Source organism: Salmo salar, chromosome 13 (genome assembly GCF_965601325.2).
Source record: "Salmo salar chromosome 13, fSalSal1, whole genome shotgun sequence".
Taxonomy (NCBI): domain Eukaryota; kingdom Metazoa; phylum Chordata; class Actinopteri; order Salmoniformes; family Salmonidae; genus Salmo; species Salmo salar.
In genome coordinates, this window is record NC_138303.1 from 85,870,143 (window position 1) to 85,897,142 (window position 27,000).

General features: G+C 42.7%; 2 protein-coding genes and 1 long non-coding RNA gene across 4 annotated transcripts; 2 read left to right on the top strand and 1 right to left on the bottom strand.

Annotated features, from left to right (window-relative positions):
* The first annotated feature begins 2,471 nt into the window (after positions 1 to 2,471).
* LOC106567842 (sestrin-3) lies at positions 2,472 to 16,570 on the top strand. 2 transcript variants are annotated; one of them, XM_014137641.2, is made up of 10 exons: positions 2,472 to 2,755; positions 9,388 to 9,453; positions 9,739 to 9,939; positions 11,993 to 12,175; positions 12,324 to 12,557; positions 12,666 to 12,813; positions 12,910 to 13,028; positions 13,112 to 13,302; positions 13,489 to 13,633; positions 14,385 to 16,570. In XM_014137641.2, exons 1-10 carry the CDS (start codon positions 2,678 to 2,680, stop codon positions 14,469 to 14,471), a joined length of 1,452 nt encoding a protein of 483 aa, XP_013993116.1. In that variant the 5' UTR covers positions 2,472 to 2,677; the 3' UTR covers positions 14,472 to 16,570. The 2 variants fall into 2 exon arrangements, with proteins under 2 accessions (XP_013993116.1, XP_013993115.1); XM_014137640.2 differs by having other exon boundaries at positions 16,393 to 16,570.
* A 1,523-nt stretch (positions 16,571 to 18,093) lies between these two features.
* LOC145860076 (uncharacterized) lies at positions 18,094 to 21,128 on the bottom strand. Its single transcript, XR_014380171.1, has 2 exons — positions 20,170 to 21,128; positions 18,094 to 20,029 (listed from the first exon to the last, which is right to left on the bottom strand). It is a non-coding gene; the product is annotated as an uncharacterized LOC145860076 (long non-coding RNA).
* A 1,311-nt stretch (positions 21,129 to 22,439) lies between these two features.
* LOC100196400 (protein CWC15 homolog) lies at positions 22,440 to 26,413 on the top strand. Its single transcript, XM_014137639.3, has 7 exons — positions 22,440 to 22,560; positions 23,173 to 23,314; positions 23,483 to 23,595; positions 23,785 to 23,876; positions 23,979 to 24,089; positions 25,746 to 25,891; positions 25,976 to 26,413. Exons 2-7 carry the CDS (start codon positions 23,184 to 23,186, stop codon positions 26,103 to 26,105), a joined length of 723 nt encoding a protein of 240 aa, XP_013993114.1. The 5' UTR covers positions 22,440 to 22,560; positions 23,173 to 23,183; the 3' UTR covers positions 26,106 to 26,413.
* Positions 26,414 to 27,000: the final 587 nt, after the last annotated feature.

Here is a 27,000-nt window from a genome sequence, read left to right on the forward strand (position 1 = left end):
CACCTTTTTAATCAGTTAAGTAAAAAACAATGTAGATTGTTCCAAAAGAGATAATTCCAAAAGAGAATGTAAGGGAGAAACTGATTGCATCAGTGGCATTCATTATAAGATGACCAGTGTTGGGGAGTAGTTTACTACATATAGTTCAACTAGCAATTAAACTACAGTTTGCAGTAGCTTGGTTTAAATCTACATCGTGTTTTCAGTAGTTAATAATTTTTTTGCTAAAATTAAATTAAATATGGGTGAAGTAGGCAAGAATGTCCTTTATTTTCAGGCATCAGACCTGCCTAATTCTCCTCTGAAACATTGTTTTTGTGTTTAATAGCATAAATTACACATTATGTTATTGCATTTGTATTCTATGACATTTCAGATTTAAATATGAGAATTTCACGAGGTAGTCAAAGTAGCTTTACTTAAGTAAACTGTTCTTCTTAAAGGTAGCTTTAGTGTAGCTTAACTTCTTCAAGTGTGAAGTAATTGCTAGCTTGGTAAACTATATTTTCAGAGTAGCTTTCCCAACACCCATATTTAGGGGTTCATGGCGAGGCTGTCAAACCTATTTTTATTCTTAGATTTTTTTTTCTCTTGACATGGTCAAATAACTCAAGTATAGATTGTTAACTTTTTTCTAATTTGGCACACAGAAACTAGAGGCCTTGAGTAACTTGGTAAAAACAAAATGGCACGATTTGCCTATAGGTAGGTCAGTTATAAGCAGTCTCACTTAAACCCTCCACCACTATCACTAGCAGGCCCGCTAGTTTCTCGAAGCTCTGCTACAGCTAGCTTCACAGTTGGGTGCACAGTTCACATATGCCGGTGTAGGTTGTGCGTAGAACCGGCTTTATATGAGATTTTGTTTTGGCAAATTCTACACTGTGCTCTAACATTGTCTACATTCTTAAAATGCATCCACATGCTTCTGTCCTCCCGACTCATTTTCCAGCTGTTGTTTTCACAGCTGTCCTTCCTCTCTCTCCTCGCTGCTAAGTGTGTGACTGTGAGTGAGTTGGCTCGGCCCTCCCTCACGCATCTTTGGTTCATTGGTTGACACAGTTTCTGATTGACAGGAACAACAGGTGAGGCTGTTAGTCTGAGCAGACAGTCCGAACGAATGTGTGTGCACTTGGGCATTTAGGCCTATATATTTTATTTCTTTTTTTGTTCTTTGAATTAGTTAATTCTATTCATTTAAATCTTTTGATTATTCATATCTTAATGTTTTCATATTTTTATAAATAGATTCGGCTCTTCCGATATGCGAGCCGACCACAACGTTCACCACAACGTGAACGTTGAACGTTCACCACAACGTTCACCACAACGTTCACCACAAGAGCCGACTCCGTTCGCGAACGACCCATCACTACCACTCATAGCTGCACCCCTACACAGTCATGTAAAATCCATAGATTAGGGCCTAATTAATTTTTCAATTGACTGATTTCCTTATATGAACTGTAACTCAGTAAAATCTTCCAAATTGTTGCATTTTGCGTTTATATTTTTGTTTTGCATAGTTGACTAATCCCCAGCCCTGGGTGAGAGACTTGAAAGGAAGAAGAGAGAGGAGGTGAAAGATGAGGAGACATGTCTTTGCGTGTCTGTGGGGCTGGATTAGTCAAGATTTCTGCTGAGTGGTTTTGTTACCACCACTGCTCTCTTTGTTTGCTGACTCAATGTTGTACTTGTATGCAATATTTTCTGCATCCTCAATATTTTCTGCTTCCTCAACTAAAAATGCATTTCAAATTAAAGAGAATTTACAGCATACCAGCAGAAAGTAGGGTGACTCACGTCAGACTTACCAGTACTACCATGGCCCCATACACAAAAAACAAAAGCAGGATCCTTCCTTTATGTGTGTATTTATAGTTTTTAGTATAATGATGAAAATAATGTTTTTATTCGTGAGGATCTACCTGGCTGTAGACCTGTGTTGCTTTGCTCTGCAAATTACTGAGCCTTCTTCTTTCATCTTGTTTGTTTACACACAGAGACACATTTACACACACACACACACACACACACACACACACACACACACACACACACACACACACACACACACACACACACACACACACACACACACACACACACCAACGTAAAACTTTATTGCCGACTATATAGCCTATTACTAAAACAAACCTTGTAGACCAGAGTATGTTGTACCCTGGTTCTATCCATGCTGTTCGATCCAATTGAAATTACTTATGACAAACGCACTGTAATTTATCTATACAGGGAAGTCATCAAAGTATTATTTTGCTGAAGGTAGTTTTTTTCTTTATTTGGTACGGATTCAAGTTGCTTTTTAGTTGTCTTGGGTCTAATAAAAGGATGCGGGTTGTGGAAAGTTATTGCTTTAATAGCTAACTAAAGACAGCAGGCGTATGTTGTTTCACAAACACACCCCTCTAGCTGTTGTGCGCCGCTATTGGCTGGTGGGCGGGCCCACCTCCGGCAGAGCAAAGTTAGAAGTTTGCTCACCGAACTGCCTGGTTTTGTGTGGTGAGCCAGACTGGGGAACACAGATCCTCCGTATACCACTCTCGAAAAACGGCTTCGTGATTTAATAACTCTTCGGTCTCCCCAACCCACCACTACCACACCTCCAAGAGAGTGACATAGGCCTACAGTTTCTACGACGGTTACAGTGGCGGCCAGCATGAGCTTCAGTGCGGACTCCACCTCCCCCAACCCATTTCACATGTGTAACATCTGTCAAAAGGTGATAAGGAAAAAGGTATGGTGTTTTCAGATTGATTTCTCCAAATGTTATTTTTACTAGTCGACCAATAGCATGTTTTATCAAGGTGATTAGTCATTCCTTCCAATTTAGATAAAATATAATTGCACCCTATTAAGTTCTCAATTAGATCCTGCAGGAGTACAGTAAGTAGGCTTTGATTAGATCTACTGATTCAGCAGACATCCACATTTCTTTTCACAGGTCTAATCCTTCCCTTACTGATATTTTTGTATTACATTCTGTATTTCAACATCATCTATAGAATTGCTTCAGAATCTACATTGCTTTAGATTTAGGCCTATTTTAAATCATCTCAAATCTAATAATTTAGTCATTGATCATGGCCTTTTTTGCAGTCCAAGAACAACCTGAACGTTAATTACATTTACATTTGAGTCATTTAGCAGATGCTTTTATCCAGAGCGACTTACAGTAGTGAATGCATACATTTCATACATTTTAAATATATATATATATATTTTCTGTACTGGTCCTCCATGGGAATCGAACCCACAACCCTGGTGTTGCAAACACCATGCTCTACCAACTGAGCCACAGATTTGATGACAATCAGGCTGTTTTTCCATTCAAACATATCAGACAACAATCTGCAAAGATTGTTCAATTTGCATTGATTTAATTCCCTGGATGGTCATCAATCAGTATGATAGCAATAGAGTTGGGGGGGAATTGATAAGAGTCTCTCACTACCTCACTCACTGCATGTAAATGGTAGACTCATTAGAAATATATCTGCATTTTGCACACAGATGGCACATATCCATTACATAATTAATGTACTCAAAAACATTTAGCAGAACAAATAGAGACTGCTTTTGATATTAGTTTAGCATTGTGATCATATTTCCACTGCATCACTTCCCTTTTCTCTGCAGATTCACTGTAAAGTACCATTTGTATTTACATTCAGTGGTAATATTTGTATAGGCATGTGAGTGTATAGATTTGGACAACTATACCATGAAACCTATATGCTAAAATGATTGTAATCTTTCATAGAATACTTTTTAAAATTGTATTATTGACTTCAAGTGTAATATTCATTTCAAGTACATTTCTAAAAATATTTTGGTATATTTCTAGTTAATCCCTACTTTTATCTAACTCCACCTCTTAATTCCTACTTCTTTCTAAATCTCTACTTCGGTCTAAATCCACAGAAAAACAACATTCTGTTGAAGAACTTCAAAAGCAGCTCTCAGTCAATGAATGATTCAATACTCTGTCCAGTCCCTGTTGCCACAGTTATCGGTTTAACAACAAAACATGAGGACATACAGATTACAATGCCTAGAGACAGCTTTGTCTGTATGCACACCGGAGTCAGCCCTTTCATGACCAACATCACTGACTGAAAAAAAAACACTTTCATGTCTGCCTTCTACAGTTACCAATAGATACTGGTAAATACTCTATGCCTCAATCAGATATACATATACTGGTAAAGGCAGAAACTATAGATATTTTATTTTATAGGTTAAAACCCAAAAGGTTTCATACAGGTTGTTCTCAACAGACAACCTATTGGTTGGAAATTAGAGTTTACTGAGAGAGAGAAAACTGTCACTTGACATTTTACTTAATTTATCTTTAATTATGATGTAAGATTCTTGTTTTTGATTACTTTATTACTTATTTAACAAATACTTATCCCACAATTATCACACAACTGTCTATTTGTTTTTTTTTGTGATGGAGACAGACAGATCCAGGCTCTTTTTAGATCTACACAGGCCAGGATATATAGGAGCATTTGAGCCACATCTCTCTGTATCATCTCAGGTAGTTGCATCAGCCACGCTGCCCCAGCAACAGACTCACATCACACACAAAGGGCCAGACAGCCAGAGGGCAGAGAGAATAGGAGAAAGAGGGAGGGATTACTACCAGGTTGCACCTGTCTGCAGCACAGGGCAGGTCTGTCTGTCTGTGTGTGGCAGTGGGAGACACAGGGCTTCAACCCAATTAGCTAAATTCACGGGAAATTGCCTGTCTGTTGACAGAAGGCACATTCAAAGGTCTGTTATGTAATAAGACATATGCCACTGGAACAGAGAGGGGTCTCTTTGACTCGTTCTCCCCCCATATGTATTGAGCATACACTAGTGTTAGCTTGTGTGACATAATTTTACTGTTCTTGTTTACAATGTCCTTCATAAATATTATACCCTTCATGTACATTTTTTCAAAATTGCATAGATTTTTTCTGTATCGGTATATTGGACTTTAGCTATATTATTTTCTGTAATATTATATCTGCCTTTTCTGGAGGATGAAATTTAAATTGTAGCCAACTCTGTATGACTTCATTTAAAAAGGAGGATACTTTAAACAGGCATCCATTGTCAATCCACCAAAAATGTAAGGTTTTAATCTGCAAAAAGGCAAAGATACCACTCTTAAAACATTGGATGGGCCTCTCTTAGTAGCTTGCTAGAAATCCTATTTGGATTTACAGTAGATACAATTTTGGTACAATGGAGGCTTTAAGAGAGGTTTAATGTCTTTAATATTTAATAGTTTTAATGCTCATGTTCGTTATATAAATATGCTCTTTTAACTTTATCTGGTTTGCCATTCCAAATAAAGTGAGAACATTTTTTTCTTGCATTATTTGAAAAAATGATTCTCCTGGAGTCGGTAGAACATGACTAAATATGTCAACTGTGATATCACTAGAGAAACTGGTACATTTTTCCAGTTACCAAACAATTGATTCACATTCAAAATCCTATTTTCCCTAAACCTAATCCCTAAATCTAAAATAGCCTTTTTTCTTGTGGGGTTAGGATTAGTCATGTCCCCAATTTTCTTTGTTTTACTATCCTTCTGAACAAAAATATAAAATGCAACATGCAACAATTTCAAAGATTTTACTGAGTTATTTCCTATAAGGAAATCAGTCAATTGAAATGAATTCATTAGGCCATAATCTATGGAATTCACATGACAGGGAATACAGATATCCATCTGTTGGTCACAGATACCTTTAAAAAAATGTTTAGGGGGCCTTCCGAGTGGCGCAGTGGTCTAAGGCACTGCATCACCACTAAAGATCCTGGTCCGAGTCCAGGCCCTGTCCCAGGCAACCGAGACTGGGAGACACATGGGGAGGCGCACAATTGGCCCAGTGTCGTCCGGGTTAAGGGAGGGCTTGGCCGGTAGGGATGTTCTTGTCCCATCGCGCACCAGCGACTCCTGTGGCGGGCCGGGCGCAGTGCACACTGACACGGTCACCCGGTGTACAGTGTTTCCTCCAACACATTGGTGCGGCTGGCTTCCAGGTTAAGCGGGCATTGTGTCAAGAAGCAAGAAACTGGGTTGTGTTTCAGAGGACGCACAGCTCTCGACTTTCACCCCTCTCTCGAGTCTGTACGGGAGTTGCAGCGATGGGACAAGACTAACTACCAATTGGATACCACGAAATTGGGGAAGAAAAACATTTATAAAAGAAATATATATAAGTTAGCGTCGTGGATCAGAAAATCCATCAGTATCTAGTGTGACCCCCATTTGCATCATGCAGTGTGACATCTCCTTCACAGAGTTGATCAGGCTGTTGATTCTGGCCTGTGGAATGTTGTCTCACTCCTCTTCAATGGCTGTGCGAAGTTTCTGGATATTGGCGCAAACTGGAACAAGCAACCCAGAGCATCCCAAACATGCTCAATGGGGGACATGTCTCTTGAGCATGCAGACCATGGAAGAACTGGGACATTTTCAGTTTCCAGGAATTGTGTATAGATGGCACGACAATGGGCCTCAGGATCTCGTCACTGTATCTCTGTGCAATCAATTGCCATCGCTAAAATGCAACTGTGTTAGTTGTCCGTAGCGTATGCCTGCCCATACCATAACCCCACCACCACGGAGCACTCTGTTCACAATGTTGAAGCCAGGATTCATCTGTGAAGATCACACTTCTCCAGCATACCAGTGGCCATCGAAGGTGAACATTTGCTCACTGAAGTTGGTTACGATGTCAAACTCTTGTCAGGTCAAGACCCTGGTGAGAAGGGTGAGCACGCAGATGAGCTTCCCTAAGATGGTTTCTGACAGTTTGTGCAGAAATTCTTCGGTTGTGCAAACCCACAGTTTCATCAGCTGTCCGGGTGGCTGGTTTCACACGATCCCGCAGGTGAAGAAGCCAGATGTGGAAGTCCTGGGCTGGCGTGGTTACATGTGGTCTGCGGTTGTGGGGCTAGTTGGACATGTGTACGAAATTAATTTGTCTGCCGTTGTGGGGCTAGTGTACGAAACAAATTTGTACACAAAATTTGAGAGAAATACACTTTTTGTGCATATGAACAATTTCTGGGATCACCAACACTTTACATGTTGCGTTTCTATTTTTGTTCGGTGTAGTATTTAAAAGTATTTTTACTTAATTACTTTACACCACTGCCTCTGGGAAGAGATCTCTTTAACCTCCCTCTCTCCTCAGAGCTCTCAGTACATTAAGTTCAATAGATGTACAGGTGTGACATACACAACCTAACATAAAGCTACACTTTAACATGCCAGACACACGCACGCACACACACACGACAATGTGAACCATAAAGCTGCCGTTCTTTCCTCTGCCCAGGACTTGATCCCAATGTTCCATGGCTAATGTGTGTGCACACAGGCTGTTTGCTCATCTCAAAAGGTTACAAGAGGAGGGGGTTACTTTACCTCTGAGCAAACGGATTGATGCACCAAGGCCTGGCTGTTACATTTTAGTCACTTAGCAGACATTCTTATCCAGAGCGACTTATAGGAGCAATTAGGGTGAGATGCCTTGTTCAAGGGCACATCGTTAGATCTTTCACCTAGTCGGCTCAGCGATTTGAGCCACTGTACTTTTGGTTACTGGCTCAATGCTATTACCCACTGGGTTTACCTGCTGCCCATTACATATCAAACCTCACTTCTATACAGTGCATTCGGAAAGTATTCAGACCACTTCCCTTTTTCCACATTTTGTTACGTTATAGCCTAATTCTAAAATTGCTTAAATTAAATGTTTTTCTCAGCAATCTACACGCAATACCCCATAATGACAAAGCGAAAACAGGTTAGACATTTTTGCACATTTACAAAATAACAATAAATACCTTATTTACATAAGCATTCAGATCCTTTGATATGAGACTTGAAATTGAGCTCAGGTGCATCCTGTTTCCATTGATCATCCTTGATGTTTCTCCAACTTGATTGGATTCCACCTGTGGTAATTTCTATTGATTGGACATGATTTTGTATATATAAGGTCCCACAGTTGACAGTGCATGTCAGAGCAAAAACCAAGCCATGAGGTTGAAGGAATTGTCCGAGCTCAGAAACAGGATTGTGTCGAGGCACAGATCTAGGGAAGAGTACCAAAACATTTCTGCAGCATTGAAGGTCACCAAGAACACAGTGGCCTCCATCATTCTTAAATGGAAGAAGTTTGGAACCATCAAGACTCTTCCTGGAGCCAAAACTGAGCAATCGGGGAAGAAGGGCCTTGGTCAGGGACGATGGTCACTCTGACAGCGCTCCAGAGTTCGTCTGTGGAGATGGGAGAACCTTCCAGAAGGACAACCATCTCTGCAGCACTCCACCAATCAGGCATTTATGGTAGAATGGCCAGACAAAAGGCACATGATGGCCTGCTTGGAGTTTGCCAAAAAGCACCTAAAGGACTTTCAGACCATGAGAAACAGGATTCTCTCATCTGATGAAACCAAGATTGAACTCTTTGGCATCACGTCTGGAGGAAACCTGGCACCATCACTACAGTGAAGCATGGTGCTGGCAGCATCATGCTGTGGGGATGTTTTCCATTCAGCGGCAGGAACTGGGAGACTAGTCAGGATCGAGGGAAAGAAGTACAGAGATCCTTGATGACAACCTGCTCCAGAGCGCTCAGGACCTCAGATTGGGGCGAAGGTTCACCTTCCAACAGGACAACGACCCTAAGCACACAGCTAAGACATCGCGGTAGTGGCTTTGGGACAAGTCTCAATGTCCTTGAGTGGCCCAGCCAGAGCCCGGATTTGAACCCGATCGAACATCTCTGGAGAGACCTGAAAATAGCTGTGCAGCGACGCTCCCCAGCCAACCTGACAAAGCTTGAGAGGATCTGAAGAGAAGAATGTGAGAAACTCCCCAAATACAGGTGTGCCAAGCTTGTAGCATCCTATCCAAGAAGACTTGAGGCTGTAATCGCTGAAAAGGTGCTTCAACAAAGTACTGAGTAAAGGGTCTGAATACTTATGTCAATGCAATATTTCAGTTAATGTTATTTTGAATAAATTTGAAAAAATTTCTAAACCCATTTTTTTCTTTGTCATTATGGGGTATTGTGTGTAGATTGAGGGGGGGAAAAACAATTCGATCAATTTTAGAATAAGGCTAATGTAACAATGTGGAAAAAGTCAAGGGGTCTGAATACTTTCCCGAAGGCACTGTACATGCCCTCTTTTTCACTTAATTTAAGTTTTTTTTCTTTGTTTCCCAACATGGCTAAGAGTTCATTTAGGTTGTGCTTAAAGTGGGGTTGTACATCTAAGTTCCTTGTGTACTATGGTTCCTTAGCTAACCCAGTTTCCTTATCTACCGCTCTTGTCTCGTCTCAGGAGAAAGGAGTCAGAGTGCCGCGACCCTTCTCCAGTGGACCCAGTGCCTTCATTCCAAAGGAAGAGGTGAGAAAATGCTTTCGTTCTCTGTCTTGAGGCTATATTTCCCCCTGTCCTGCTTACACTCTCGTTTTCTGTCACTTTTGTTTAATCTCTAGAACTTTTTGCCCTTTGTCTTTCTTTCCACCTTTATGTTCTCCTAGCCTCGAATTTAGAGGTGTAAACCATATTTTAGATTACAGCAGCATACTTTTTACTGTAACACAAGTTCAATACACACTGCCTGACTGAAACCTCTCTCTTCACTGTCCTGCCGGACCCCTTCCCCCTATCCCTCCTTCCTGGTTCCAGATTGTGGAGGCGTCCCAAGTGGACCCCCTCACAGAGCAGCTCCTAGCCGAGGCCTACTCTCCGTTGGGCCATGTGGACCACCTGACCCAGGTGATGGGACTGCACCCCCACTACCTGGAGTCCTTCCTGCACAGCCAGTTCTACTTGCTGAGGATGGACGGCCCCTTGCCTCTCCACTGCCGACACTACATCGCCATCATGGTAAACACTGGAGTAGGATGAACAAGAGATTATCATTGGTTGTGTCTAAAATTGCACCATAGTTCCCTATAATAGAGCACTACTTTTGACCAGAGCCCTGGGAACAGGTCAAAAGAAGTGTACTAATATATAGTGTGCCATTTCAGACGCAGCCATTGTTCCCTGCAATGGTTGAGGTTAGGATAGAGGTAAGGTAAACTGATCCTACAGACAACTTCTACCTGAAGCTGCATGATACAGGATAGGTCAAAGGTCAAGCTAAGCCGATGGGGATGTCTCCTGCATAGACAAGTCCTCCCTTAGATTCTCCCTCCCTGCTTAGGAGACCTACCTAACACATCTTCTACTGATTTATATCATCTCCATATTCACCCATTTCCCTAACAACCAATGGCTGTCCCGACGTGACGGGTTATATTTTTCTTTATGGTGTTTAAACTTTCGTCTCAGTGCTGAGATTCCCGGGAGGGAGGGAGGGAGGGAGGGAGGGAGGGAGGGAGGGAGGGAGAGAGGGAGAGAGAGAGAGAGGTGTGCGCGCGCTTAGGCACACTGGCCACTCAACACTTCCATCTGTGGAGCTTTGTTATGCAGCCATCTCAGAGGGTCCTCCCAGCCCACCTCCAACTCACCCAGTTCCTGATGTGGCCCACAACTAGGCCAAAGTCTGCCCCCTCACTCTTAACGACGCAGCATGTTATGTCAGGAGGAACAGCTGAATGCAATGCATTGTTAAAGAACCATGTGGAAACAATCAATGTGCAGTTTAAAATAAGTCATGCTTAGAATTGACAGTATACAACGTGCATAGAAAATGTTAATTTAGTATAGATCATGCATATACAGGCAGTATGTATGCTTTATATTAGTCTGCCATGCCAGCTACATGGTGAATGCCAACTAAAACAGGACTGTTAAATACAGTACTACCCAGAATATTTATTTTATTTATTTCACCTTTATTTAACCAGGTAGGCTAGTTGAGAGCAAGTTCTTATTTACAACTGCGACCTGGCCAAGATAAAGCAAAGCAGTTTGACACACACAACAACACAGAGTTACAAATGGAATACACAAACACACCTTTGAAAAACTCTATATACAATGTGTGCAAATGAGGTAAGATAAGGGGGAGGTAAGGCAATAAATAGGCCATGGTGGCAAAGCAATTACAATATACCAATTAAACACTGGAGTGATAGATGTGCAGTAGATGAATGCGCAAGTAGAGATACTGGGGTGCAAAGGAGCAAGATGAATGAATAAATAAATACAGTATGGGGATGAGGTAGTTGGATGGGCTATTTACAGATGGGCTATGTGCAGTGATCTGTGAGCTGCTCTGACAGCTGGTGCTTAAAGCTAATGAGGGAGATATGAGTCTCCAGCTTCAGTGATTTTTTTTTTTTTGCAATTCGTTCCAGTCATTGGCAGCAGAGAACTGGAAGGAAAGGCGGCCAAATGAGGAATTGGCTTTGGGGGTGACCAGTGAGATATACCCGCTGGAGCGCGTGCTACGGGTGGGTGTTATGGTGACCAGTGAGCTGAGATAAGGCGAAGCTTTACCTAGCAAAGACTTGTAGATGACCTGGAGCCAGTGGGTTTGGCGACGAGTATGAAGCGAGGGCCGGCCAACGAGAGCGTACAGGTCGCAGTGGTGGGTAGTATATGGGGTTTTGGGGACAGAATGGATGGCACTGTGATAGACTGCATCCAATTTGTTGAGTAGAGTGTTGGAGGCTATTTTGTAAATGACATCGCCGAAGTCGAGGATCGGTAGGATGTTCAGTTTAACGAGGGTATGTTTGGCAGCATGAGTGAAGGATGCTTTGTTGCAAAATAGGATGCCGCTTCCAGATTTAATTTTGTATTGGAGATGCTTAATGTGAGTCTGGAAGGAGAGTTTACAGTCTAGCCAGACACCTATGGTATATAGAACAAGAATATAAATAGTTTAGACAGTAGAAAACAACAAAGTATATGCAGTAAAGGAAGAGTTTTCCCAGTAGGCTATAAATAATAGAAATATGAAAGCCTCCCCTCTTGTTCTCTCCAGGCTGCAGCGCGTCACCAGTGTTCCTTCCTGGTGTCTCTGCATGTGCGTGAGTTCTACAGGATGGGGGTGTGTCTGGACTGGCTGAAGGGCCTGCAGTACATCCCTCAGAGACTGAGGAACCTCAACGAGATCAACAAGCTCCTAGCACACAGACCTTGGCTCATCACCAAGGAGCACATTCAGGTTAGAACACAGACATGTATAAAACATACACTTATTCAAGTACATCATCCACATATGCACATACTGTATCTATTCAAAAACACGACTTTTATCCACATACGCACACAAAGTAACTCGCACCAAACCTTTCTCTTCCCCTCTACTTTAGAACTTGGTGAAGACAGGGGAGCACAGTTGGTCTTTGGCAGAGCTGGTCCATGCTGTGGTCATATTAGCCCATTTCCATGCCCTGGCCAGCTTTGTGTTTGGCAGTGGCATCAACCCCCAGGTGGACACACAAAACGCCAACGGCTTCCAGGCCGTCTACATCAGCAACTACTGTACATGTGACCTGGCAAGCGACCATCACCTGGACCGAGATCTCAGCAGTACCAGCCCTGAGGTGAGATTTAACTATGTGTGTTTGGAGGGATTGTGTTGGAAATGTATCTAAGTATGTGTAACTCTATTGTCATAATAACAGAGTTCTGGTTTGTTGTGTGTTTTTCAGACCACAGACTCGGTCAGTGAGTTGGAGGCGCTGATGGATAGAATGAAGAGGCTGCAGCAGGAGAGAGAGGAGGATGAGGCCTCGCAGGAGGAGATGGCCACACGCTTCGAGAAGGAGAAGAAAGAGAGCCTACTGGTGGGCTCTGGAGGTACTGCAACCACACCTGTTCCTGTTGTCTCTCTCTCACTGAGTAAAGGGATTATGTGATTACTGATTATGATCCATCTCCATTGTGACTCTGCAGATTTGGAGGATGAGGTGATGCCCACATCCAAAGTGTCTCAGTTTGTGGAAGATGCCACCTTCGGGTACCAGGACTTTGCTCGACGCGGGGAAGACAATCCACCAACCTTTAGAGCACAGGTGGGTGATAATGGAAAACCTTAATTCCACTGTCATGCCTGAACAACTTCACTCGCTTTCTCTCTGTCTCTCTCTGTCTGTAGGACTACTCGTGGGAGGACCATGGTTTCTCTCTGGTCAACAGGCTTTATTCAGACATCGGGCTGCTGCTGGATGACAAGTTCCGGACAGCGTGTGACCTGACCTACTACAACATGGCCAGTCACGAGGACGTGGACACCACCATGCTCCGACGTGCACTCTTCAACTACGTGCACTGCATGTATGGCATCAGGTAAGGCATCAGTGCCCTCTCTGTCACATACATTTCTCATTCACTATCAAGTGTGGACACTTAGCATCAATCAAGTTAGTGTGATAATGATAATATTTAAATGAGTGAGTAAGTGTTTATTGAAGCCCTGAAGTAGTCCATAGCAGACCGTAAAGTGATGCTCCAGGCTTGATGTCCTGTCTGCAGATATGATGACTATGACTATGGGGAGGTGAATCAGCTATTGGAACGCAGCCTGAAGGTCTATATAAAGACGGTAACATGTTATCCAGAGAGGACCACGCGTCGCATGTACGACAGCTACTGGAGACAGTTCCGTCACTCCGAGAAGGTTAGAAAACTGCAGATGCTCGTGTTTGTGAGAGTGTATAATCGTATGGTGTTTATGTACGTGTGTATCCTTTGAAAAACAACGTTTTGCTTTGCTTTACACTGTCAACAGCCACAAAAAGGATCTTGTGAATCCTGATATGTCTTTGTAACTAGGCCAGAGTTCAGTAGCAGGGCTGGTCATGCTGTTAGATTGTGTTTCTGCAGGAGGCTTTGGCTCATGAGTACACTAGGACTATTGAGCAGAGCTGGAGGAAATGAAGCTCTTGGCCACAGGAACATGCTGTTATTGTGTTTTGAGTTGTTCTGCAGAGAGGCCCCATATTGGAATCTGACTGGGCTGAAAGAGATGAAAGACGAGCTTGAGTTATTATTAGAACCAGCAGCGTGGAAGTGGGTCATTGTCTTGTTTTTAATGCTCAGGTCAAGACAACCTGGAACAAATGTCTCATCCCTGACGTAATGAGGACAGCAGCATTCACTTTAGTTAGTAATTATGTCTGTACAAGCATCTTTTCCTTCGGACCCCATTAAAACGTTTCTCAGCAGAATCTCACTTGGTTTACATATCCGACTCAGTGAATTGTCTTTTGTCTCTTATAGCCTTGTGCTACATTCTGCAAATGCATATCCATTTTACAGCTCAATAGCTGTCCATACTGCAGTCCATACCATTCCAGTTATATAAAGTAACTGCACTGTGTTATAGTATGTATGGTATGCTAATCCTCTGGCCACCATGCCCCTTCCAGGTCCATGTGAACCTACTCCTAATGGAGGCCAGGATTCAGGCAGAACTGCTATATGCCCTGCGCGCCATCACACGCTACATGACCTGACCAACCACAGCAGGCCATCTGTCTCCAACTGACCAATAGAAACCCCAGCCCACGTCCCCCCCAACACCACTACTGGCCTTCCCCTCTCCAGGAAACTGGAAACTGTCTCACTAACAGGCACATGTCTCTAACACTGGCCTCTTACTGTATGGTTGGATGGGGACTTTGAACTATTTTTTTTTAGCTTAATGCCCTTTTAAAAGAGGAAGTATTTGAAAATTAAGGAAATCCTACTGTGAGTGTATGAAAATTGTGAAAACGGGTGCACGTTTGACTTCTCATCCTTTTTTGCCAAAATGATATTGCCAGTTTGGCTTTAGTGACATAGTGAAGGGGTTGGAGTTCATGACTAACTTTAAAAAATATGTATTTATCCAAGCAACCTTAAAGTACTGCTCTGCACTGTGCTCTAAGGAAGATACTGAATAGCCGGAAACGGTGTTGCACAACGCAGAATATACCTCTGAATGTAATGCCTTGATTTGGTTCAGTCCCACCAATATCAGGTGCAAGATGAAAATGTTATCTGATTGAGAGAGCAAGCCCTTTTGTGGCACTATTTTAAAAAGTGCAATATTTCTAAATTTTTTGCAATTTAAAAAGGTAGACTCAGCTAAATGATGTTGCCATGAGCAGCACCACAGATATTGAGATGAGTGAGATGCAAAACTTCACTCTAACAGTCACACACAGTATCTTCGCATGTGTATGAGTTCGCTTCACACTTACAGCGTGGTAGCCAGGAGACCAAAACAGAAGTTGAATGTCTCGCTTCATCACTCTTAGTTGTTGCAGAAATTGAGCCACTATGCTGTTTACCTTATGCATCTGTCATATCACTGAGTTTACCTTTTAAAAGGCTGTGATAGAATAATTACGCTTTTCAGTATATTTACATCTTTGTCAATAAATCTGGCTATTTAAAATATTTCTAGAGAACTATTTATCTGCAATGTTTGTCCTAATACAGAATATATATCACAGCAGGTAGCGCACAAGATTTTGTGGCAACGTTATCAGCAATTTTAGGACTTCTCTCATCCTGCTCTGTGCTGAATGTTTCTCACTGGGTCTGTAAGATATTAAGATTGCATACTTGTCCATTTCTACCAAAGATGCAGTGTACAGATGTTAGATCCATGAGACATTTTCAAAGCATTTTTATATTCCATTAGGAAGTACATTTTTAGAACTGCAATAAGCTATGTAATGCTGGGAATGTGCTCTTTGTTTTATAATTACTGAAGTATCACCACATGAGTGTATTCCTAATCCTAAAATCTGCACTGTTAACTTTGTCTCACCAGAATTTATTTGATGCTTATTTCTTCACCAATGTAGGGTTGAAAAAAATCATGGTGTTTTTGTGAATGATTGTTGCTCTTTGCACATCTGTATCTGCAAATGTAGGAACTGCTGATGGCAGTGTCAATCAGTTTTGCAGATATTTACTGTAGGAAAAAAACTCCCAGTTGGAAATATGCAAGATATGTCAGTATTTCCTTAAATCCTCTCCCTCAATCTTTCTTGCATTTAATTTCTCAGATGTGAAATGTGTCATATTGTAGCACCCCCCCCATGTATAAGTTTAGTTACAATGTTTAATCAATGCCACTGTGAACTCAGATGACATTCACCAAAGTACTGTTTGCTTTTTGCCATTCTACCTTTTTAAAGGGATATTTTTTTCATTAGTACACAATCATGATGATGCTGTATTAACAGTGGACTAAAGAAAAAGTGGATTTTCCCTTAAGTTTAGTATTTTTCATATTTTATTTTAATAAACATCTTGTGTTAACAATACCAATTAGACTATGTATCATCTGAATTATAACTGATTATGGAAGCTGAGTTGTCCAAACTTTACAAAATGATAATCTACTGGTCTGAGTTAAAGCTGCACTTCTCTCTTTCCCAGATTGTGCTTCAGGATTGTTGTAGTAGTTTTGGGAGGTCGTGCCTTCATCAAAGCCACATTCAGCCATTTGCCGTCGTCGTCCCCCCCCAAAGCTAAAAGGACAACAGTGCAACTGAAACTGTACCTCACACAGTGCCTGTAAGGACATTTTCAAAACAATAAAGAAGTTACAAATACATCTATGTTCTGTTTATTTGATATATCAACATGCATACTGGTAACTTGATGTATGATACTGGTATATGTGTATCTGTAGCATCAGAAAACATTAGCATAAACGAAATTCTAGATAGCCTGATTTTCATGCCACAGTTTTTCTATCTAGAAAAATGTCTCCCACAAATAAACATACTGTAAAATCAGGTTTCAAAATTGCTGTTTGACCTCAGAGGTTCAACTGGTTAGCCAGACATGATAACGCCACAGAACAATGAGCCAGATATTTCATTGGATGTATAAGTGTGAAGCATCTGCTTGGCGTTTCCACTCACTGCCAAATATGGTAATGAGAGGAAGCCCAGTGACCAGCAGATGGAGAAGTTGGATTTTGGCCAACATTAAGCAAATTTTCTCATCAATTAAACGTTTGATCTCAATGCTGTTTTCTGTTCCCAAACTAGAATATGTTACGAACAGAGTGGACTAAGTCATGTAGATTTTACCCTTTGCCAAATAAACAATATTGTTGTTTAGAAGGAGGCGAATTGAGTTATTGCACACGTGCATGTAACAGAGTAGGCTTTGGATGTCAATTAAGGCAGCAGAGGGGTTGGGTTGAATGCATTCAGGTTTACAACTGACTAGGTGTCCCCCTTTCCCTTCCCTTTCCCTAACAGAAATATGCAAATATATGCTAGAACGCGCCAATAGGATCTCGTTAGTGCGTGCTTGGCTCTGTCCCCCTCCTCTTAGGATCCCTAACACTGGACCCATCTTTCTCTACTACTCTTCACTGCCTCAGCATCCAACACCTTCTGTACCACTCTGATCCTGGCAACCTCAACCAGCCTTTCTCTTACCAGATACCTCTGATCTCCAACATCATGGGTACCCCTATAGTTTACACACACAACTTTTTCCACCTATACACCTTCCTTTGTATCATGTCCTTCTGCACACTGTCGTGGACGAATCAGAATTAGTTGAGTAACATAGATAATTAAGATGTTTTATTAGTATAATATGCTTATTTGAGGTACTTGTCATTAGAAAGTGTCCATTGGACTCTGGTGTCTTTTCAGTTGCACGTCTCCCTTAGCTGGGGCTCAGACACTTGGGGCCCAGAGAGGGGAGAGGTCAGATTTGTCATCATGAGAATGTGTCTTTACCTATTTCTTAAACCATGTGAAGGGATGCGTGATTAATGGGTAACCAATGACTTGTCTCCACAATGTCTGTGAGCAAGTCACTCCCTCCTTTTCTTTATTGTGGGGAGGATTATGGCAGTAAATGGACCCTTGTATGTCCTCTCTTAGATCTCGCACTTATCCTGTGATAATATATGGCCTAGAGGCTCACTCCCCCCAGTGAGCCTGTCCAGGAGTGGGGTCAAGAGGGGGTTTGCTTGAGATGGGAGTATCTAGAGTTGACAATTGATATATGCCATTGGATGAAATAGTTCTGTTCAATACCGTACCAGGGAGGAACAGTTCTAAGGAGACCAGATACTGGGCTATACAATTAATCCTGTTGACATAGCAGTTACTGTCTGATGTGTTTTATTGATATCTGTCATACAAAACTTAACCTTTGTGAACTGTTACTAAGTATCTGTGGTTTGTCAATGTACGTTGAAGGGGCTGTATCGTTGCTATAAAAGATCCCTGTAGCCATTCTGCAATCACCTCATTAAATGATTCATTCGAGAGAATGCATTATTGGGGGTCAAGAACTTTTGCAAAAGTATCTTAAGTATTAAAGATGTAGTTTTAACTCGGACTGGTGTGTTTGTAAATCCTCATTTGGTAATGCGGAAATTAGCCACCACAACACTTCTCAATTTATCCTCCTCAACACTTAACGCCACTCCAGTTATCACTCCTTTCAATGTTGCCCTGCTTTCCGGAGAGGAAAGCAAGTCACAGTTCTTGACGCCAATCGTGTGGCACACGTTCACTCACTCTGGACGGCAGAAACGCAAAAAATATACATGATTCCACTTAGAGTCATCATGCAAAACTACAAATCCCTGTAAGCTCCTGCAAGTCATCTCTAGCTGATACTTTTGCTAAAAGTTAGTGTCATTTTAAAACTTGCACAAGACAGTTCACAGAATTGTCCATTTAAAGAAATGTTGGCAATTTATTCATTACTACATTTAGCTAACATTAGCTAGTTAATCCAGAGATTCTTACCTTTGCCTCGATTCGGTAGACTTGTCCAGATCATCATGGTATTTGTAGTTATTTATGTTAGCCACATTAGCAGCTAATTAGCATTTCATTTTGGGGGGTTAAATACAGGCAAATATATTGCTAAAAGTCACCTAGTCCTAGACAGAATTATACAAAACGTCACGCCAGGGTAAGCCTACATGATACACAGCCCTTATCAAATCAAATTTTATTGATCACATACACATACTTAGCAGATGTTATTGCGGGTGTAGTGAAATGCTTGTGTTCCTAGCTCCTAACAGTGCAGTAGTATCTAAAAACAATTCACAACAATACACATACATCTACAAGTAAATGGAAATATGAGAAATATCTAAATATTAGATTGAGCAATGTCGGAGTGGCATTGACTAAAATACAGTAGAATAGAATTCAAAATATACATATGCGATGAGTAAAGCTGTATGTGAACATGATTTAAACATTATTAAAGTGACTGGTCTTCCCCCTATTAAAGTGGCCAGCGATTCCAAGTCTATGTATATAGGGCAGCAGCTTCTAAGGTGCAGGGTTGCGTAACTGGGTGGAAGCCAGCTAGTGATGGCTATTTAACAGTCTGATGACCTTGAGATAGAAGCTGTTTTTCAGTCTCTCGGTCCCAGCTTTGATGCACCTGAACTGACCACGCCGTCTGGATGATAGCGGGGTGAATAGGCCGTGGCTCGGGTGGTTGATGTCCTTGATGGAGGAACTTGAAGCTTTCCACCTTCTCCATTGTGGTCCCGTCTGTGGATACGGGCGTGCTCCCTCTGCTGTTTCCTGAAGTCCACGATCAGCTCCTTTGTTTTGTTGGAGTTGAGTGAGAGGTTATTTTCCTGGCACCACTCTACCAGGGCCCTCACCTCCTCCCTGTGTAGGCTGTCTCGTAATCAGGCCTACTACTGTTGTGTCGTCTGCAAACTTGATGATTGAGTTGGAGGCGTGCGTGGCCATGCAGTCATGGGTGAACAGGAAGTACAGGAGGGGGCTGAGCACGCACCCTTGTGGGGCTCTGTGTTGAGGATCATCGAAGTGGAGGTGTTGCTTCCTACCTTCACCCCCTGGGGGCGACACGTCAGGAGGTCCAGGACCCAGTTACACAGGGCAGGGTTCAGACCCAGGGCCCCAAGCTTAATGATGAGCTTGGAGGGTACTATGGTGTTGAATGCTGAGCTATAGTCAATGAACAGCATTCTTACATAGGAATTCCTCTTGTCCAGATGGGATAGGGCAGTGTGATGGTGATTGCATCACCTGTGGATCTATTGGGGCGGTAAGCAAATTGAAGTGGGTATAGGGTGTCAGGTAAGGTAGAGGTGATATGATCCTTAACTAGCCTTTCAAAGCACTTTATGATGACAGAAGTAAGTGCTACTTGGCGATAGTAATTTAGTTCAGTTACCTTTGCTTTCTTGGGTACAGGAACAATGGTGGACATCTTGAAGCAAGTGGGGACAGCAGACTGGGATAGGGAGAGATTAAATAGGTCCGTAAACACTCCAGCCAGCTGGTCTGCGCATACTCTGAGGACGCGGCTAGGAATGCTGTCTGGGCCGGCAGCCTTGCGCGGGTTAACACGCTTTAATGTCTTGCGTCGGCAACGGAGAAGAAGTCCACAGCCCTTGGTAGCGGGCTGCGTAGGCGGCACTGTGTTATCCTCAAAGCGGGCAAAGAACGTGTTTAGCTTGTCCGGAAGCAAGACATTGATGTCCGCAATGGGGCTGGTTTTCCCTTTGTAGTCCGTGATTGTCTGTAGACCCTGCCACATACGTCTCGTGTCTGAGCCGTTGAATTGTGACACCACTTTGTCTCTGTACTGACGTTTTGCCTGTTTGATTTTCTTACGGAGGGAATAACTACACTGTTTGTATTCGGCCATATTCCTAGTCACCTTGGAATGGTTAAATGCGGTGGTTCGCGTTTTCAGTTTTGCGCGAATGTTGCCATCTATCCACAGCTTCTGGTTTGGGTAGGTTTTAATAGTCACAGTGGTTGCAACATCTCCTATACACTTCCTGATGAACTTAGTCACCGTATCTGCATATTCGTCTATGTTATTCTCAGAGGCTACCCGGAACATATCCCAGTCTGTGTGATCAAAACAATCTTGATGGATTCCGATTGGTCAGACCAGCGTTGAATAGACCTTAGCATAGGTACTTCCTGTTTGAGTTTCTGCCTATAGGAAGGGAGGAGCAAAATGGAGTCGTGATAAGATTTGCCTAAGGGAGGGCGGGGGAGGGCCTTGAAGGCATTTCGAAAAGATTAGTAGCAGTGGTCCAATGTTTTACCAGCGCGAGTACTACAGTCAATGTGTTGGTAGAACTTCGGTAGCGTTTTCCCAAAATTTGCTTCGTTAAAATCCCCAGCTACAATAAATGTGGCCTCAGGATATGTGGTTTCCAGTTTGCATAAAGTCTAGTGTAGTTCTTTGAGAGCCATCGTGGTATCGGCTTCCCTTGGGTGGTAATACGGTCGGCATTTGATTGTGAGGTATTCTAGGTATGTGAACAAAAGGACTTGAGTTCCTGTACGTTATCACAATCACACCATGAGTAGTTACTCATGAAACATACACCCCTGACTTTCTTCTTCCCGGAGAGTTCTTTATTCCTGTCTGCACGATGTACTGAGAACCCAGACGGCTGTATGAACAGGGACAGTATATCCCGAGAGAGCCATGTTTCCGTGAAACAGAGTATGTTACAATCCCCGATGTTTCTCTGGAAGGAGATCCTTACCCTGACCTCGTCTACTTTACACGAGGTGAACATTAGCGAGTAATATACTTGGAAGTGGACCTTCCGAGTACATGCTGGTGGATGGTGTGCACTTTTCCTGAGTCGGACTAGAAATCCAATCCGAATACCTCTTCTCCGCCGGCTGTGTTTTGGAGCAGCCTCTGGAATAAATTCAATTGCCCTGGGGTCTACGAACGAAGGCTCCAATTCGGGAAAGTCATATTCCTGGTCGTAATGCTGGTGAGTTACCGCTGCTCTGATATCCAAAAGTTCTTTCCGGCTGTATGTAGTTACACAAAAACAATTCTGGGCTAATAATGTAAGAATAACACACCAAAAAAGAAAAAAAAAACTGCAAAGTTGCTTAGGAGCTAGAAGCAGAGCTGCCATATCTGTCATCGCCATCTTACTATTTTAAGTGCTTCTAAAATCCCCTATGGGAAAAATGAATGGTGGAAAAACGATTGGAACCATTTCCCTGTTTGACCGCTAGGTTTTATGGGAATTATTAAAAACGTTCAAAACAACTGGGACCTCAGAAATGTCCGACTTCAGTGCATTCAAGATAACTGGGGAACTCAAAAAAATATATACAAAAAAGCTCAGAATGGGAAAAATCGTTTTGAATGGTCATCCAACTCGGAATTCGAAGTTGGAAACTCAGGCATCTTTCTACAGCTCGTACTTTCCGACATGAAGATCACTGACATCATGATTTGGCCTCGTTTTTTGTTTCCAGTTTCTTGAAAGCACAAAAAGCAACATACGGACAGTTTGTAGAAAGGTAAAAGTGCATCTGTGAGACGTCACACACCCAAGAAGGCTCACCAATCACCCGTCATAAGTCATTAATGATAATGCCTTTGCCTCCGGCTATCCTACAAAAGGAAATTCCTACGGCGTAACGTCACGTTTCAACCCGTCCAGTTGGTGGCGGCAATACACCTTTTTGGGTTGCAGTCCGCCATAAAACCCACAGAAGAAGAAGGACGGCGTGACGTCACTGTTTACATCTAAAGGGCCTTTCTCTTCCTCATAGTGTGAGGAAAAAGGTACATTTCCTCGAAATTATTCCATATTAGCTTGCTAGCTAGTTGTTTAAAAAAAAAAACATTTTGAAATATAGTTATATTTTAGTAAACTTGTAGCTTTGGTTACTGTATGACTGTTATTTTTCTCGCTGAAAAGATAGTAAAGCTAACGTTAGCTGGCAGCCAGCTTGCTAACGAACAACCCCGGTACACATAACTTACTACCTAGCGTAGACGAGTGTGCTGGTGTTTGCACAGCAATAATCAATACCAAGTTTGTACTAAATTCCACGCAATGCTGAAATCGTTACTAAATTTGCTTTACTAACTAGCTGTGTCGGTTGGTTAGCTAGCCATATAACTAGCTAGCCTAGATGTCTGTGTTGATTAAGTACAGTACTACTAGCTAGCTAACGTTTCTCGCCAACTACTCTGTATCTCAGACGTCCACCGTTTGATTGTTTCATCATGGCGAGTTAGCTAACTAAATACGTATTGAGTTATGTTAACGTGACATTAAAAGACGTTGTCAAGGGATTTGATGTGTTAATGGCTGATTAACGTTAGTTATGTATGTATTGCCCTTTATGTTCTCGCTCGCTAGCTATGTTTCCTTGTTTTTTTTATTTTTAGAGCTACCAAAAATGACAACAGCCGCGAGACCAACGTTTGAGCCAGCGAGAGGAGGGAGAGGGAAGGGAGAGGGCGATCTCAGTGCCTTGTCCAAACAGTACTCAAGCCGAGATCTGCCTGGTCACACAAAGATCAAATACAGGTGAGTGACACAAGTAACAAAACCTATACTTGTTGTGCTTTGACATCTTGGCATCAGTCTTTCCCCATACCATATGGCTTAGTGCTGCACTGCACCAGTAGTTGGGAACAGGTCCCTCTGGTTGAAGATAAAGTGATGTCTCACTGTGTTCCTGTCTCATCCCCTCAGACAGCCCACCCAGGATGCCCCCGAGGAGGTGCGTGCCCGTGACTTCCGCAGAGAGCTGGAGGAGAGGGAGCGTGTTGCTGTCCGGGAGAAGACCAGAGAGAGGGGACCAAGAGGTGGGTATCCAGGCATACACATAATCTCAGACCTGAGGTAAAGATTGAACTGAATGTAAAATATTGTCTGCTGTGTGTAAAGAAGATCAAGAGGATTTAGCATCTGACATGCCATTATGCCCAAAGGTGCAGGGGCTTTCATCTCAAGCAAGTATCATTGAAATTGTGGTTTCTCTTTTTAATTTTCAGAACACACCACATCTTCATCCTCGTCCTCAAAGAGGCCCAGACTAGATCAGATCCCTGCTGCCAACCTGGATGCAGATGACCCCCTCACTGACGTAGGTGCCACATGTTCATCCACCTGTCACATTAAAGTCTGCTTTTTTTTTTGTTGAAAGCTCAGCCTCTAACCTTTTATTGTTTTATGTTTTTGGGTGTAGGATGATGAGGAAGATGATGACTCTGAGGACAGTGATGATGATGACACTGCAGCTCTGCTGGCTGAACTGGAGAAGATCAAGAAGGAGCGGGCTGAGGAGCAGGAACGCAAGGTAAGGCCGCCAATGCAGAGATACGAATCGCTAGAAGATAATCAATAGCTGCAAGGTCACAGTCGTGCCAGTTGAGTCCAGCCAAGTGCAAATGGCTTTCTCTGGTATTGCTGAGTAGTAGAAGAGAATAGGGCTCAATTGACCTGCTAAGTTAATGGGTTGTTTTGTTTGAAAAGTATGTGGACACCTGCTAGCCGAACATCTAATTCCAAAAACATGGGCATTAATATGGAGTTGGTCCACCCCTTTGCTGCTATAACAGCCTCCACTCTTCTGGGAAGGCTTTACACTAGATGTTGGGATCTTGCTGCGGGGACTTGCTTCCATTCAGCCACAAGAGCATTAGTTAGGTTGGGCACTGATGTTGGGTGATTAGGCCTGGCTCTAAGTCGGCGTTCCAAATCATCCCAATGGTTTTCAATGGAGTTGAGGTCAGGGCTCTGTGCAGGTAGTCAAGTTCTTCCACACCGATCTCGACAAACTATTTCTGTATGGACCTCGCTTTGTGCATCAGGGCATTGTCATGCTGACACAGGAAAGGGTCTTCCCAAAACTGTTGCCACAAAGTTGGAAGCACAGAATAGTCTACAATGTCATTGTATGCTGTAGCGTTAAGATTTCCTCCTCCACCAAATTTTACAGTTGGCACTATGCATTTCGACAGGTAGCGTTCTCCTGGCATCTGCCAAACCCAGATTCGGCCGTCGGACTTTGATGGTGAAGCGTGATTCACCACTGCAGAGAACGCATTTCCACTGCTCCAGAGTCCAATGGCAGCGAGCTTTACACCACTCCAGTCGACGCTTGGCATTGCGCATGGTGATCTTAGGCTTGGATGCTCGGCCATGGAAACCCATTTCATGAAGCTCCCGACAAATAGTTATTGCGCTGACGTTGCTTCCAGAGGCAGTTTGGAACTTGTTAGTGAGTGTTGCAACAGAGGACAGACTATTTTTATGGGCTACACGCTTTAGCACTCACTGGTCCCGTTCTGTGAGCTTGTGTGGCCTACCACTTCACGGCTGAGCTGTTGTTGCTCCTAGATGTTTTCACTTCACAATAACAGCACTTAGTTGACCAGGGCAGAAATTTGACGGACTGACTTGTTTGACGGGGCCGCGTTGAAAGTCACTGAGCTCTTCAGTAAGGTTGTTCTACTGCCAATGGTTGTCTATGGCGATTGCATGGCTGTGGGCTCGATTTTATACACCTGTCAGCAATGGGTATGGCTGAAATAGCCGAATCCACTAATTTGAAGGGGTGTCCATATACTTTCGTCATTGTAGTGTATAATCCTGGTCAGACATTTTCTGACTTGGATATATACATATTGATTCAACTGTCAAACCCCATCAGAACCCAAAATATAACATTGGAGTAAATGCCTCAACATGCATGAAACTAATGTTGATATATTGGATGGTCAGTCCTTGCATCTATAGCTCTGTCTATGAATTTCAGAGTGGTTACATTTGTTTCAACTCAGGACTGGTCCTTTAAACATGTCTACCTTTTTTGTTGATTTTTGAGATGCTTGCAAGCAACTATTTGAGCCTTTTATCAAGGCCAATCAGAAAGTGGCTAAAGTATTGATCTTAGCAACAATGAGAGCTTAGCACCTGGTCCTCTCTGTCCACGTTTTGTGTCCTGTACCAGGAGCGGGAGCAGAAAGCTGAGGAGGAGAGGATCCGCATGGAGAACATCCTGAGTGGGAATCCTCTGCTCAACCTGGCAGGACAGCAGCAGCAGCAGCAGCAGCAACAGATAGTCCCCACCCCGACTGCCTTCAGCGTCAAGAGGAGGTAAACACACACAAACACAACTGCCTGGGGCATCGCTGTGGATGACAGTTGTTTTATATCCTCTCCTGTCTCTTTCTCTCTAAGGTGGGACGATGATGTAGTGTTCAAGAACTGTGCAAAGGGAGTGGATGAGGCACGCAGGGAGAAACGCTTTGTCAACGACACTCTGCGCTCCGAGTTCCACAAGAAATTCATGGAGAAATATGTGAAGTAGAACTTATAACTCTGCTTTGAAGGCGTTTCATTTCACTCGGCTCTGCTCTGTTTCCAGTACATCACTGACTGATAGGGATTCGTCTGAAAACATTGAATGAACCTGAAGAATGGAGGGACCCCCACGCACCGAATCCTCTGTATATAAATGAATCTAATGCTTGACATAAACAGATTAACTAATTTTGTTTAGTGTTAACAGCATTTTCTACCCTTGAAAGGAATGGTTGCAATTGCGACGTCGTCAAAGTTTTGTTATTTTGCTTTTAGCCTTTTTTTAAGCGACGTTAATAAAAACAATAAATAAAACCTGTCTGTGAGAGGGCTTTTATGGTTTTGTCATTGTTTTAGCTTTGTGCACAGGAGTTATAATTCTGCAATGGCAAGCTCCACATCATGCATTTTCTCTCCTTTTATGTTTTGGGGGCTTATTTTGTGGTCATTGAAAGCCTATGTGGCACATTACCTTCATGACTCATGCCTTTTAATTGAGATGAGGTTAAACCTTTCTGCAGAGGATGTTTATTTTAAGTGAAGTGTTGGTTATACTTACTGTCAGCTGCAACCCACCCCGACTGACTGCCTTCAGCATCAAGAGGAGGTACACACACACTGGTGAATGAGTCCACTGAATTAGAGGGGAGATTCAGTAACTCTTTAACGGACAATGGAAGTTAAGTAAAACTAATGCAATGGCCAAAAGCCGAAACACTGGTTTTACTTGTAATGTTGTAACTTCCATTGTCCTCCAAAAGTTGCGAAATCTCCCCTTTACTTTAGTTTGCTCTTCAGTTCATGCACCTTGGTTGGAGAGCGAGGTTGTGGCAGTGCTCCCTTTCCTTTGGTGAATGAGTCCAGCCATATTCATCATAACGCATCACACTACTCAGTGTGGT